The sequence below is a fragment of the Merops nubicus genome, unplaced genomic scaffold, assembly GCF_000691845.1.
Source record: "Merops nubicus isolate BGI_N331 unplaced genomic scaffold, ASM69184v1 scaffold17805, whole genome shotgun sequence".
NCBI lineage: Eukaryota > Metazoa > Chordata > Aves > Coraciiformes > Meropidae > Merops > Merops nubicus.
Genome location: NW_008607912.1, coordinates 15,827 through 31,313, shown reverse-complemented (window position 1 = coordinate 31,313; position 15,487 = coordinate 15,827). Strand labels below are relative to the sequence as shown.

Here is a 15,487-nt window from a genome sequence, read left to right as displayed (position 1 = left end):
TTTCAGCAAAACTTAAAAATTTTGTTTTTCCTTTTTTTTTTTTTTTTTTTTTTTTTTTTAATTACTTCTGATATATCTATGTAAATTCTGGAAGACTGTTAAACCACTGTGGCTAAAGACAAAGCACGAGCCTTCCCTTTGGGTATCTCAACCTGGAGCCTCCTGCAGTTTCTCACTGAAAATAGGGGCAGACACAAATTCACTGTGCACGTTTGTTAAACGACTCCCTCTTCGACATCTAAAGATCGTATTTGTCAAAATTCGTTTCTGGCAGGAACTGGATTGAGTCTGAATCCGGAATAACAGGGAACAGTTGGAGCCTGTGCAACAGCCACTGCAGCAGCTCCTGGGGATCTTTGCCATCTAGTGGTGAGCAGATTCTTGCCGTTTCCTGAGCACCGCCCCTGCCTGCTGCTTTCATTTGCTGTAGTCTCCAGCTACTCGAGCTTAATTTTATAGCGCCAGATATGCAATTAGCAGCGCTCTGTCAGTGGCAGTGCTTAGGTAACAGGTAGACTTACTACATACACGGTTGCACCAGACTTTTTTTCTTTTTTTCTAACTTTAGGCTTGTGGGTTTGATTTTTTTTTTTTTTTTTTTTTTGTCTCAGTACTTTGCTTGTAGAGACTGGTTTAACTGAATAATTTAGAGAGTCCCTTTACATCTTGTACACAGGAAGGCAGAAGGCTCTTCTAACCGGAAAACCACAGCTCTTTTTAAATTGTCTTTGTTTTCTACCTTTGCTTGGTGAAAAGAAATGTGAAATAACCCCAACTTCCTTTCTGGTAGGTTTCCATTTTAATATCAGTATGATCTAAATTGTTCTGTTGTTATTGTGATTTTTTTAAAATATTTTTTCTGAAACTGAGAGAAGGTTCTGCCAGATGAACTCTACAGACCACTTTCCAGCAGTCCTATTCACCCTCTGCTTCTTGTGACTTAGATCCTGATAACATGGTTATGAAACCATCCAAATGCCAGTCTCCTCCGAGGCCATGGTTAACATCTGTCTTTCCTCCTGACGCACAGGGGAGACCCAGTGTAGTTATAACAACATTTCTTTCTGTGAAGCCCAGTGGTGGTTGCAAATTGTGGGGAAACAAGTTCAGAAGCATCTGGTCTCAAATAATTTGCACCTGGGACTCTGAAGAAGAAAAAAGGGGGAGGTGATGTACTCTTTTAACAGGACAGTAACAAAGTCACTGCCAAGTCCCAGGCCAGGCACAATATTTCACATGTCTAACATTGCTTTGTGGGGATGTGGTGAAAACACCGAAGAATTAGTTTTGCCAGGGTATTTTCTTCTTGTTCGCAGAAGAGCTATAAACAGAAAGGCAAAACCATTCAGTGCAACTGGAAAGATTTCTGCACGTGGCCCAACTATGGTGTGATGTTGAAGCCACATGTGGAGGACAGGCAAGAGGAGCGCCCTTTCTCTGACCAGGGAAGTCCACGCTTCTGTCTGTAAATGCATAATAGCAATGCAGGAGCTAGTATGAGTACTTACACCAGCTAATACAGGAAGGCTGCAGTGCAGGTTGGGTGTAGCACATCTTTCATGAAACTAACAACAAATGTGGAGGGTTCTTCTAGTGATGTGGTGCATCTGCATGTTTTGCTTCTGGTGCTTGGATGTTTTCAGATACGTGTCAGAAGTGGAAACAGCCCTAAACTGAATGGGAAGGGGGCTGTATCATCACTCCCAGGGCCGGTTACTGAGAGTATGGACCCCAGACTCTGCTGGAGCAGGGGAGAAAACAGGATGACATCTCCATGTACCTTCTCTTCCCTGTAAATCTATGCCCACAGACTACAAAATAGACCTATTGCAACTCCGGAATGACCTATGCTATTCAAATCAAAGGATAAAACAATCAAAACAACTTTTCTAACTTTTAACATAAAACTAAATTTCCTCGTGTCTCTTGGAAAGGGAGCAGCACTGCTCAAAAATGCCTGTCCTCATCACCAGTGGGCTTATCTAGATGGGACTTAACAAGAACTGAGCAGAAGCTTAGGTTTTGCAGAGTATGGGCTTGAGTCCATTTTCAGAATCCTTCAAGTTCAAAGTACAAGTGTATAAACTTTGTGCCAGTTCAGGACATTTGAGTGGAGTACAAGTAACCATTGAAGGATGTGACCTTCCAAAATGACTTTCAGCTTCAGTTCAAAATTGCCTGCTTTGTGTGAATAATACAGAGGATTTTGTATATTAAGTGACAGATGCACTGTATTTATACACGGGAAGCAGCAACTGGCATTTTGTTACAGATGCCCTCACCTCACACTCACTGAAATATTCTATTTCAGGCATTGCAGAGAAGGGCAGAGCAGATGTGGGCTTGAAGGAGCTACCCTTTTCTGAGGACTGAAGAAGATGGTAGTGGAAAAGAGGGAAAGAAAAAAGTAGGAAATCATATACATGAGAAGAGACAAACAGAGCAAATGACAAAAATAGCTGTTGTCAGACTCAGCAGCATTCAAACAGCCACTGTGTGTTTGCTTCAGTTATTTTGCAAAAGAACAGGGTTCCCAGAGGCTCCATTTCAGCAGAAGCTGAGGATGTACCTGAAAACAGGGTTCTGTACTGTATTCTGGTTTCATGTTGTTCTGTTGAAGGGTTGCCCAAAGCTACTGCATGGAAATTCCCTGTCCTTCCAGCCTGAAAGACATTTACTCTTAAAGGCACAAGCTCTGCTGAGAATCATCTGCAGTGCGTTGAGACCTCAGTACTGTGTGAGCTACCAGCAAACGCTTGGAAACGTGATCTTGGTTTGTAATGCAGCTGAAAACCTCCAGTTCCTGTATATCCTCTCCCATGTGTGCAACACAATATGGAGAGTACAAAACTATGCTGCAGTTTAAATGTCTTAAAGTGGGCTTCCTCTCCCCCACTGGATATTGGGGTTACCTGGTGTTTGCCAGGAATAAATGACTGTAGGCATGTAGTGATCTTTTCATAATTTCTTTTATGATTAGAGACTCTGAAGTTGTGATTAGTTTGGGTTTTTTTTTAATTTGTAATTAAAAAAGTGAGATAACAGGGCTTTAAAATTAATACAAGCTAGAAATGAGGACATTTTTTAAAATAAGCTTTAGCCCTGTCTTGTGATAGGTGAGCTCCATAGCTCCATTTCTGTGCAGCACCCATTCTTCCACCCTGACTGCTGTGATCCTCACGCTTTGCCCACAGCTGGAGGGCTGCCCTGCCCTCTCCTAGGTCTGACTTGCTCAAGCAGTACATTCACAACCGATGTTCTCTCACACTCCCTTCCAATATCTGTTGTCCTCCCAGTGCTTTCACTAAGACTCCCCAGCTACTGCTGTTCCCAGGCATAGTCTGGATCCAGGCCCTTGCTGGCACATCCAGGTAGTTAGCTTGAAGGAAGCAGCCAACCCTTCCCATAGTTTTGGTGCTGTTATGGACCTCAGTGTGTTTATAAGAACAGGAACAGGCAGTGGAAGTGCAGCTCACAAGAGCAGAAGTGCATTGAGTAACCCCACCGTAAGGAAGCCAGTCTACCTTTGTCACGTGTCTCTGATCTAACACAACAAGTGTGGTGAGGTGGGCTAAAAATCAGTCAGGGCAGGAAAAGGCACTTCTGAACTTAAGGTAAAACAATGACCTTTCCTGTTAAGAGTCAGTGGAGATGAAAGTGTTTTGGGGTTTCAAATAAGAAAAAGACACAGGAAAAATCCATTGGGGACTATTATATTCAGAGCTGCTGGTGGTGTGGCAACCCCTGAACTACCAATTGTCCAGGCTAGAATATTCTTTAGGAGAAATAGCCTCATATGCTTGCCCTGTTCTTCTACTCTTCCCTTGGGATCTGGTGTTGGGGACAGAATATTAAGCTGAAGGTATTTTGATCTGAGCCTGTGTGACCTTTGTTGTAGTCTTGCACTTAGGTTCAAGTGTGTGCGTCTTTCTGTACATTAGAATGAACTTGTCAAGGCCTTTGGCAAGTGCTGAGTTAGATCTGTGTTGCTGGTTGGTGATCTTCCTCCCCTGAAGGAAATTGTGTCTACCAGCTGCAGGGCTCGAGGCAAGGGCAAGCAGCCAAAGCATCCGAATTTGCTTGAATCAGACTGGACTATTGAATGATTGTGCCCTTTGCCTGTTAGGCAGCACTTACAGGGTACTTTTATTTCTTGAACTGGAAGCTGGAGTATTCATTTGCTGTGTCTGTGGCAACTACCACCAGCTTCTTTTAGAAACCCTGTCTTTCCTTTTTTTAAAAAAATAACAAAATAAAAAGTGGTTCCAGCACATCTTCCTCATTGTGGCATGTCTGCCTCTCTCATTTCAGTCTTGTTGGAAATTTTTCTACAGCTGTGGGCTGGGCATGGCCATTTCCAATACTGATCTTAAAAACAACACCAAAGACCTCACTGAAGTCATTACATGGGTAGCGGTGCTAAAAACTTGTCTCTGCTAGCTCACAGGTCATAAGTCATTTTTCTCATTTCTGGTGCTAAGGAGCCTGCAGGTGGAGGCACCAGGTTGTCCTCTTCTCCCAGGGCACGGTGTTATATTACTGCTGATACTCAGTAGTACAGTGTCCTAGTACAGTCTTGGCTCATAGTTGTCTCTGCCAAGCATGAGCAGTGCTGGGCCCTGAGGGGTCAGTTCTCCATCAGGGGAATAGGAATGATGCTGGGGGAACAAGCACGTGCTGGACAGTATATAGGACGGAAACCTGCTAGCTGCTGTCACTAGGATTTTTCTTGAAGCAATGGAGAGTGATCCCAGAGCTGCAGCTACGTTTCAATGCGCCTTCTCTACTATCTTTCTTTTGAGTCAGCAGCATATGTCTTCATTTGTGTCTTTCAGCAAATAAAAATGGGCTGTGGAGTCTATTTATACATTCAGCTGAGTTCAGCAGTTTGCTCTAGCTGAAGAAAAGTTTGGGGGAGTAGGGGAGAGACAGAAAAAATGTTGGGATTTTTCTTTGATTTAAAACTGGAAGATTTTACAATATGGGGGAGGCTTGGGAGAGAAGAGTTTTCTACGGCGATGGCCATTACCTGGCGCAGGGTGCTATAGACTTCTCCAGCCTTCTCCCCATTGCTTCTGTTTACTCATCGTGCTTATTCTCTTCACCTTCTTTTGTGCCTGTCGCGACTGTGCCGAAGTGACAACACAGCCAGTACCTCCCCACCACTGCCTAGTTTCTCCCTGGAACAGACCTTCTCTCAAGCACAGGAAGCAAGAGAAAGGGTTTTTCCATTACATTTTGTAACCTCTGAGGGTTTGAGATCAGAAGAGCTGGGTGGCTGCCAGGGACCGCATTTCTGCAGTCAGGAAGAGCCGTTCTCACTGGTGCTGGGGGACGTGAGCACACGGGGCCCTGCTGGGCTGCCCATTGCAGCCGTGCCGCCGCCTCCAGTTTGGCAGATCTGGAATCGGCTGCGCAGTGGTTTTGCCACAGATGCTCTGGCAAGAGGCCCCTGCGCCAGGGCTGCTGCTTGCCCTGGCTTTGTCCCACTGCTCTCCTGCTCTGCGTTCCAAGGCAGCTACAGAGCATCCCTTGGACCCGGTGGAGTGATGGGAGGGTTTTGCAGCCAACTCATTCTTTTCAGAAGTTGTGCTAAGCAGAATTAATTGGCCTTGCGGTTGTTTCTCTTAAAGTCTTCTGGGTATTTCCTGATACTGGAAGCTTTTGGGTGGTTGTTGTGGATGGATTTTCTATGTTCTTTGCATCGACTTTTTAAAAGGCTATCAGGTACCTTCCTGATAGTGAGAACTACTGGGGTGTGAAATGACTTCCCAGGAGAACTGAGAGAAAGCTTTAGTATCTGAGATGTTTAAAATATGACTGAATTTAAGACTAGAGGATAATAATTTTCCATTAGCAAGAAAATGGGTGATCTAAAATCAGTAATTCCAGCTCCTATGCAATTCATAGGGTGGCACAGGAAGTTCTGGTAAAATGTTCTGCAAAAAAAAGGTGGGAGCTGCATTTTTTGCTGGTGGTTGTCAAAGGTAAGTTTTAGGTACAAATACATGCACAACACCTTCATCAGGCTTTATTTGAGAAACACTGCTACCCAAAGCTGCATTTAAAGATCCAAACAGCCTTGTTCAGCCTGCCAAATACTTGTGATACTGTTAGGACTCAGTGTGCTAGGCACTAATAAGGAGTATTATAAAGAGAAAGCAGTGAGAATAAGGCATGAGGATGGTTGTAGCATAGTCCTTTCAAGCCTTTGTTATTACAGGTAGTACATAGGTTCCCTGCCTCTGGTTTCACTGAAGGACCAACCTTGGGAGCAGAAGTGCAACTGATGTCATCTAAACTGAGACTTCACACAGTGTCAAAAATTTTAAGGCATTAAAACCAAATATTTCATTTTCTTGAGTTGTTCCAGCCCTGAATAGACCCTAGTTTTCTCTGCATTTAAAGTGTTTACTCTGGACAAATGGCCTGCACTGCCCATCTGTATCACTCCTTAAACAGCCAGAGGATGCTGAATCAGAGAAAGCGAAGTGTCCTTCCTCTGCTTCAAAACAGACACAGCGAGACATTTGCTCTGATAAAAATATCAGCACAAATCTGGTCCCTACCCAGGCCAGGCATGGGTTTATGGAAACACAAGATATCAGCTCTGCAGCGTGCTTTGTTGGTATATTCAGCCTTCTCTCTATGCCAAGATATAAAGTTGCTGGATCAAAGTGGAGCTGGGCCAGAGTCCAAAATTCTCCAAACTAACTGGAGGGGAACTTGGATCCATATCCCAGCTCTGGGACTTGGCTTTGCCTCTAAATCAAGCTCTTCTAATCTCTTAGGAAAAGTCAGACCAGTGAATTATCCACTAAGTCAGAGAAGGGCGGCCAAAGCTGTCTGCTTCTGAACATATTTGTGCTGCCTGCCCTGCACCGCCAGTAAAGAAATTTAGGTGGAGCCTTCCATTAATCCTGGAACACTGATCTTAGTCTCTAGTTTGGAAAGAAGCCATTCATCCTTAATCTGCTATTTTAACATCAAAATAATTTTTCTTCTTCCTTTTCTCCAATTAGATCTGTGAATTGAGACACCAGGAAGGTAGCAAGCATCTCCAACAGGCTTTGCTAGGAACCTTGCTGTACCTTACGGCACTGCTCAGGGGCAAGGCAGAGATGGTTTTGCACATTCTCTAGGGTGAGCCTCTGCACTACCAGCTGCTCTAATGCAACTGTTTCCCTGTCAGCCTGGATGTGCCACCACTGAACTGATAGCAAGTGCTATGGGTGATCGCCCAGCACTTGCCTGCCATGGTGGTGCAAGGGTTTGAGGTCAAATTTTCCCATTTCATTTTCCCATGAACAGGAAACCATGTTCACCCTGAGAGTGACAAATGGATGTAAAAAGCAGACTGCAATTAGGAAATGAGCTATGGGATGGATGAAGGTAGTGTGCCCCAGGGATCAATAGAGCTGGTTTGTGTTTAGATTGAGGTCTCTTTCAGACTTGTCTTCTGTGACCCCAAATCATCATCCTCTGCCACCTTATTTCTCTATTATTACTTGTTACAGTAATGACAAAATATCTTATTATTGCTGCTACCATCAATAATAGCAGCAGTTTATCAGCAGTGTTTATTAAGTTAAATTCCATGCCAACATATATCTTCCCCTCCCAACAATTTATAGATGATTTAAGATGTTAGTAGAGGAGACAGAGAAAAATATATGTCATTTTAGTGTATTTCAGTAGTTCCATTGATTTGTTTCAAATTAAGTAATTTCAAAGAGCTTTAAAGTTTGTATTCATAAGCTAAGCCTTTTTTTTCTGCTGCAGAAGCTAATTTTTGGTGTCTTTGCATTTTGTGTTTGTTCTGTCATGGTCTCTCTGTGTCCATCAGCTTCCCAGTGTTGCCAAGCCACCATCCTAAACATTTCACAACCTTTTCCTTTCCCCTTTTTTCCCCATTACTTAGATTGCTTTTGGAAGCAAATATTAAACATTGTTAAGAATCCTGAAATTAAAATATTCCTCAGTAAAGACCTACAGGCAACACCCACGTTGAGATTTTTTTTGTGTCCTGCTTTGAGGGACTATGGTTTCTGCCTATTTTTCCTGTTCATTGTGAAGTGTGTAAGTGCTGTGAGCAGCTTATGGCCCCAGTCACAGGCAAAACACCAGAGTCATATCACTTCCAAAATCCTTTTGTTTGCAGTAGAGGGAAAAAAAAAAAAAAAATCCTTACTTGATTTCTGTTTGTCCTCCTGCTTTTCGGGCAATTTGAATCAGCTCTTTCCCATATCTCTCTTCTGCTTGTGCTCTGTCAAAAGAGGAACTTATTCAAATTTCTCTTAGGATCAAGTTTGTAACTGCATCTTGCAATTGCATCTGAAGTACAAAACATGACAAATATAATTTCTTTAATTTTCCTATCTCTTCAGTCCTAGTGCTATTAGTTACCTCTGAAATATCTCAGGTGAGCTATTTCTAGAGGAAATGAAAAATGATGCCCATCTTCATGGCTTTGATGACTGTGGAGTGCTATGTACAAGCCTGTCCCCCAAAAGCTGGGATCAGTTAGAAGGAGAGGTGTACAGAATTGTAGTGAAGATGCTCAGAACAGAGAGTCTTTTTGCAAAAGAGACCTAAACAACACTGGCTTGCTTGACCCATCAAAATGAAGGCTGGGAGGGGAGTGAAGAGTAGGTTCAAAGGATCCATTCAAGAGAGATGGTGAATAAATGAGAGGCAGGAGTAGCAGGAAGATTTCTTACCATTAGGAACACGAGGTGCTGCTTGAACAGCTGCAGTGGAACCAGAAGGGGAAGGAGCCTTGCTAGTGGTAAAGTGAGGCTGTCACAGTTTCATGGAGAGGTCAATACAATGTGAAGTGAGAACTTTAACTAGTGACTTAGGAAAGTAGTTGTCTTATTGTGGTTATCAAAGAAATACAATTATTTCTTTGCTGTTTTCCCCTCCCCTAGCTCAGGAAGAAATTTCTGATATCTGGTATTTTTTAAAGAAATAATAATTTTTTTGTACTAAATATGTTACTTCCTTTCTCCTGCGCACAAGACCAGCGTGGAGATGAGTTTTCAGTCTTTGAGTAGCTGCTAAAAACTGTTGAATGGTCAAAAATAAATTAATGAACAGAGAGTCTGGTGATAGGATTTTAGGGGAAATTTTCTTTTGGGTGGGTCCAGTTCTCAAATGGCTTTCAAAGCATTTCAACAATTTTGAGCCTGAAACTTGGCATTTAGAGAAACATACTCTTTGCTCAAAAAAGGAATTTTTATGTGGGTCTGAGGCCATGCAACCTGGCAGGTTTGCCCATCCATCCATCCACCTCCCCGCTCAGTCACACTGTGCTTTATTATTGCATTTTGCTGAGTTCCAGTGTTTTGAGGGCTTGTCTTTCAGTTTTGCAGCATGGCAGCTGTTGAGGTGGGTCTCGAAGAACATCCCACCACCTTTTCAACTGTTCCTCTGTATCTTGGTGTCAGTGAGCACCTTGCCTTGTAGCCAGCCATACCAACAGCTCTGGTGCAGTTTCATTGGTTTGCAACCATCTTCTGTGCTCTGAGACAGGTTTCGGGACTTAGGGGAGCTGCTGCAGGAGCCCTTGCAGTGCAGAACCTTCCTGAAGCCAGCAATGTAATTGTGATCTCTGTAAGTTATGAGTCACAAAGGATGTACTATAAACAGTTGAAGCTGTTACCATCAGAGAGATGGGACTTCAGGACTGTGTCACATGGAGGCAATAAAATATGCTTCTGCTGGTAGTCAAGAAAAGCAATTCAAAATTTGCACTCTGTGAAATAGTCAGCTTTCAGTTTGACAGCTCACATCCCCTTGAAAGCCCCAGTGCTTGAAAAGTAGCCTTCAGAAAACCAACCAAAATCCAGAAAACTAGGTAGGGACAGCATGGGAAGAAAAAGCAGGCTGTGACTGAGGAAGGCAGAGCAACATTCACAAGGAGGTAGTTCTGAGTAGAACTGCTCTAGGATTACCTGCTGAATACATCATCTGTACTGCATGGGTTTCCTACAGGTCACTCATGAGCATCTATGTGCCTCACATTACATGTTGAAACTGTTGAAACCCAGCCACTTAAAAACAGAACCAAATTTCAGATATATTTTTTGAAGTCAGAAGTACAAAAATGAATGGCAAAGAAGTCAGAGCATCTGTGTAGTGTGCATTTTCTCACCCACAAAAGTGTCAGCTGTCCGTAGCTGTTGTTGAGCAGTGTCCAAGAGGCATGTAAAAGACAGACATAAACTACAAAGTTGTTGTTCAGAGTCGGGTAAGGCTGGCAAGCGATGTGGGCCTTCTTGGTTTTCTGGGAAAGGCTTTTGGTAGCAGCTTATGTAGCTTTGTATATATTTGAAAATGGGTGGTTTTGGTAGTCGCAGGAAACTGAAACTGTCTGTGGCGAAAGCCATTCAAAGAGAAAGAAAAACGTGCAAGTCATTTGCTCCCTGTAAGAGGGGAAATTCAGTAACACTGCTTGTGGAAATATGTATGTGCTGCCATCTGATTCTGGACCAATAATAACCTCAGTCCTAATGGAGCTCTGGATTTCTGATTTTTTCAACCTTCTGTTCTCAAATCTCAACTTTCTATCTGTTTTCTACCTTCACAAATCACATCAAATGGCTATGAGTCAAGCCACTCAGGCTACTCTGTATAAACTAGTGTCACTACCAAATTTAGAAGCAGTCTCCTATTCCTTTCCAGAGGCCAAACAGGAGAGAAAATGGAGGCTGTTCACACATTTTTCACTCTCATTTTCTTACCTCTGTTTGAGCAAATCCTCCACATCTTTACACATCTTCCTCCCATCCAACAGCCGCTGTATGAGCGCCTCATAGCCTGTGTGGAAGGTGAACTCCTTGCACTGAAGACAGAAAGATAAAGAATTGAGCAGATTAGTGCACATAGTTCACAGGTTTACCAGATGCCTGCTGTCAGTCATAAGGAGCAGATTAATTTCTTCGAAATTCCAAGTGGAACTTTAGATTTGCCCAGAGCAATGGCAGCTCGGGCAGGGCTAAGGGTGTAGGTATGGGTGAGGTCTCTCCAAAGAGAAAATCTGTACAAGTTTTTATGAAATCAAGTTTGGTGTTAAGTACTAAAAAAGCAAAGTGGGTCATAGATTTTGTTGTGTGGAAAGCAGCACTAGCTGTATTTTTGGGGAAGTCGCTTTTAGCACTGCGTGTGGGATCTTTGCAGAGCACAGACCTATAGTAGCTCCTAAGGACAGCAGCTCTTCTCACCATACGTTTTCTAAAAAGAGTGATCAGAGTTAACTCACTGCCAAAGGCCTCTCAGTAAGACAGTGACCCACTGGCTAGATGTGAGTGGCAAAGTGAAGGCATCTTGTGCTCCCATGAGTATTAATACACAGGGTACTTGTTCTGCCACCCAGCCAGTGGTGGGGTCCTTTAATGGGAGGATTCCTAGCCAAGGGAGACAGTTTGCCATTAGACAACAGTTGGGTTCTGGTGTGCTATTATGTCTCCCTTTGGGATTGCTGTAACAGCTCTTCTCATCGCTTGAATTAGTCTGTCTCTGGGGCAAAGTCAACATGACAGAATTAAAAAACACAAAACAAACAAACAAAAAACCCCAGAAGATAGGCATGTGGAGAGCTTAAAGATGTGGACGTTGGGTCTGCAGGAAATTGAAAGCTTGTGTGTTTCTGAGCTGCTTGCCAGTGAGTGCTGCTTCCCTCCCATCTGCACCCGCCATACGTCAGGCTTATCCCAGCCCACATGTTCCATCGGACCATGCTCTGTGCATCTCAGACAAAAAATATCTGAGTAAATAGAAGAAAAACAATCAGTCTTGCAGTTCTTTCATCTTTTCTCCAGCTTCCAGATCACAGTGCAGCAATAGTGAATCAGAGTCACAGTGAAGTCAGTGTGGCTGAGGATATTCTGGGAGCCCAGAAAGGGAAGGGATAAAGTTGTGACATGCTCCGAGTGTGACACGGGGAGAGGATTTCTGTGTTCTACCCCTGGTCATCCCACTGACTGACAACAGGATCAGGACAAGCTGTCTTTACTCTGAGAGCCTCAATTAACCACTATATAGTGATAATGTGAACATTATCTGAGTGATATTTTGTACTATTATGGTAAAATCACAGGCTGTGTAACCCTAAAGAGGACAAGTATGTTCCTTCAAGCAGTTCTTTTACAATACAATTGCTTATATACAAACTGAATAGTTGATACATCTATCCACTGTCCCCTAAGCATTTATCGTTTAATAAATGTGTTTACACCAAGCGCAAACAGCCAGTTTACTCAACAGTTTTGCTTTCTGTCTGTTGCTTACTAGCACAACTAAGACCTGAACTTGTTAAAAATGGAGCCACTGCCGCTGGAGTCTGAAGGACAGCTGGAATCTCTTCTGATGGAGGCATCAGTTCCTGCCTGCTAGATCCTTCTGAGTTTTGTCCCTGTGGCTGACTTTAGAGGGATTTGGCTCCAGCTTAATGCAGGTCTAAAAAGGGCTTCCTACCACAGGCACTCATTTAATCTTTCTTCATTCTGGGGGGTTCCATGTCAAAATTTACTTTGTTTTCCTTGCTATGTGTTCCTGAAGAATGTGGAAGCTGTATTTCAGGAGTCACACCACCTGAAATCTAAACCATGGCCGCCTTGGCCTTCCAGGCAGCAGATCTGGCTATGGTCTAAATAGCATGTGCCACTAGCATGTCACAGGCTGCAGCGAAGAGGGATAGGAAACATAGCTCATGTTTAGACAGGTTGAAGCTGCTGTGATTGCTCACCCTGCACCATTGCTTTTTAATTTCCTCCCACAACTTAGCTATAAATCATGTAGGCCTAAGTTTACTTACACAGACCTGTCCCTTTAATTTCAACAGCTCTTTTTTCTTCTTTCATGTGTTGTACAGCTGCATCGCCTCTCAACCTCTTGAATCCAATCAATCCTCCTTTCCCCTCTGCTGAGATAGTGTGTTTTCATTCCATCGATTCCTGTGTGTTCTTATAGTACCTGTTCAAAGCTGAATAAATCTCTGTCGAATGAGGATGATGCTCTACTACTCCAGCAGAGACTAATTGATGCCTTGTACCACAGCATTAATGTCTGCTCTCTGAGAAACACTTCTGGTACATCAGAGGATCGTATTTACCTTCTTCCACTATCAAATCGTACCAGTGGCACCTAACTGAGCTACAATCTATTGATATACCTGCTATTTTCTCCTCTCCTGCAATTTTACTTAATGAGGTCCCAGACTGTATTGCACCTTTTTCCTACTGATCTCTTAGTCTCATTTTGCACTCTAAAACTTTAATTTTATCTGTTTTCTGTTACCCGGGCTTGAAGGTTATTGGATAACTCCTATGCAATATTTCATTCTACCTCTTTGTTTCAACAACAGCTATTTCCAGCCTATTCTTAATGTCTTATGCCATTACCTCCAATGAATATATGGAATAAAATTAATCCTGAGACCATCTCTTGAGACACAAGCCACAAGCATCTCCCCCAGAACAGTGTCTTTGCCCACTTTCTTCTTCTTTGTTCCCAGTCTCTGTGTTCAGTTCTTTTTTTCTTCTGTTTTTCTTCTCTAGTTCAAGGATTTCCTGTGTAGCACTGTAACTTTCTTTAAGACAATCAAGACAGCAAGATTATGTCACATTAAACAATTATCTAGCCTTGATAAGCTGCCTTGCCTTTATTCTATTTTCCATTGACCATTAATAACACATTTTGTGTTATAATTAGCATTCACATTGAATGGTTCTGCAAAGGCTGTTGAAATCAAACTACTCAGCTCAGTGCTTGGGTACCTCTCAGCTGGGACTTTGATTATAAGAACAAATGGTTAGTCAAAGAACTATTTTATTTGTAAAAGAAATTATTAAAAATGCTTTAATTAGATAATATATTCATTAAATGTGTAAAACAATTTCTTTACAACAAAATCTAGGTATTTACTTGGATAGAGGGTGATTTGAACCGTCATCAGTAATTTGTCTCATTGCCAAAAAAGTCAAAGTGTGTGCAGCTCTGATAGAGGATTTACTCATTGTTCTTTTAGTAAGAAAAGATTAGTTACTCTGCACTGTCCAACAGACCTATGATCACTAACAAGAATGTGCTTGACAAAGGGGTTTCAGTGCTGCAGGCAGATTCATGTTGTCCTGGGATTCTTCCATTAATCCTTCACACAAACATTGGTCTCTGCCCCAGAACTGGGGGTTTTCTTCTCGTGGGGAAAATCACAGCTAACGGGGAGGCAGCATCTACTCCTCTTCCCATTTACAGATGCTGCTTCCCTCCAGAGCAATAAGCAACACTGTTCCTTCAGAGATAAAAGAAATCTGAAAGGGAGCGTATGACTGAAAAACACAAACTGTATGCTCTAGTTTAACCAGAATAGCTTTTCCTGGAGTTCTTGAAAGGAGGCATGGAAGAGTGCAAGCAGAGGTGTTGACAGTAAGCACACTGGCATATGCTTTCTTCTTTCCACTTCTTCTTTCCTCTGATGCTTAACGATGCTGCTCCCTCACAGTCACACTTTTCTAAATAGACATGTGCCTTGGGACTGCACCACCCCATCTGGCAGAAGTTTCTCCACAGGCAATCACATAGGTAAACATCAGGAGTTAATTGTGGGAGAGACTGTTCACGACTGGCTCTGAGCTATTTCTGCAGCCATGAGAGAGAGGCTCTGAGGATTTGGGTTTGATAAAAGAGGCCGCAAGCAGGAAGATTGATGGTGTCAGTTCCCTGCCCAGAGAGTAGAAAGCTCGGTACAAAGATAGCTGTGGAGTGGCATAGTTTCTTTCTACCTCCTGGTGACAAAAAGCGGAGTAACCTTGTGCTAAGTCTTGTGCCTTATACTAGCTGAGAATCAGCCTTGCAGCACGTCTTCTCTGAGCCTTGTGCTCTGAGGCTGCTGCAAGGCTGTTTGAAGGGCAAGCCTCTATGTTTTGAAGTTACCATGATACTGTTGCAACAATATCAAGTAGGAAAGACTAAAAAGATGCACTCGTTACTGCAATGCGGTTTTGATAAAAAACTGTTAAAATGGACTGAACTGAAACAAAAATATCCAGGCTTGCATACAAAGTGCCCACTAAATTGTGTGCCCTTGCATGTCCAACTGCTAATAATCAGAAAGTGAGGCAAGTTGTTTGGGTCATTGTGGTTGTGCTGTAAGAGCTGCAGGCTCTTCTGGTGTGGCTGCATTTCTTGGAGCATTTCTAACACCATCCTGGGACTTGGCTTGCCCATCGAGAACTTTTTTTAGAGGTAGCTGACATAGCACAATTCATACATCGACCCTGTCCAGCAGGATAAGCTGGCTTAGCATCTCCCTCAGGGGAGTGCTTTGGAGCTGAAGACATGCCTAGTGATTGGTAGGTGCCACTGCAGCTCCACCTCAGCTTGCTGTATTGCTCATGGGGGCTGCTGTTCTGGCTGTTGGCAAAAAAAAAAAAAAAAAAAAAAAAAAAAAACGGGTTTCTTGGGTGTGGGCAAAAAAAAAAAAAAA

The 15,487-nt window shown here is 42.9% G+C and overlaps 1 protein-coding gene across 1 annotated transcript in view; it reads right to left on the bottom strand.

The window, feature by feature from the left end:
- PSTPIP1 (proline-serine-threonine phosphatase interacting protein 1) overlaps positions 1-10,888 on the bottom strand; it is a 33,027-nt gene extending 22,139 nt beyond the window's left edge. Inside the window, exons 1-2 of the mRNA XM_008940129.1 lie at positions 10,746-10,888; positions 8,192-8,266 (exon numbers count right to left, since the gene is read on the bottom strand). Coding sequence (XP_008938377.1) covers positions 8,192-8,266; positions 10,746-10,888 — 218 coding nt within the window. The remainder of the gene's footprint in view (positions 1-8,191; positions 8,267-10,745) is intronic.
- Positions 10,889-15,487: the final 4,599 nt, after the last annotated feature.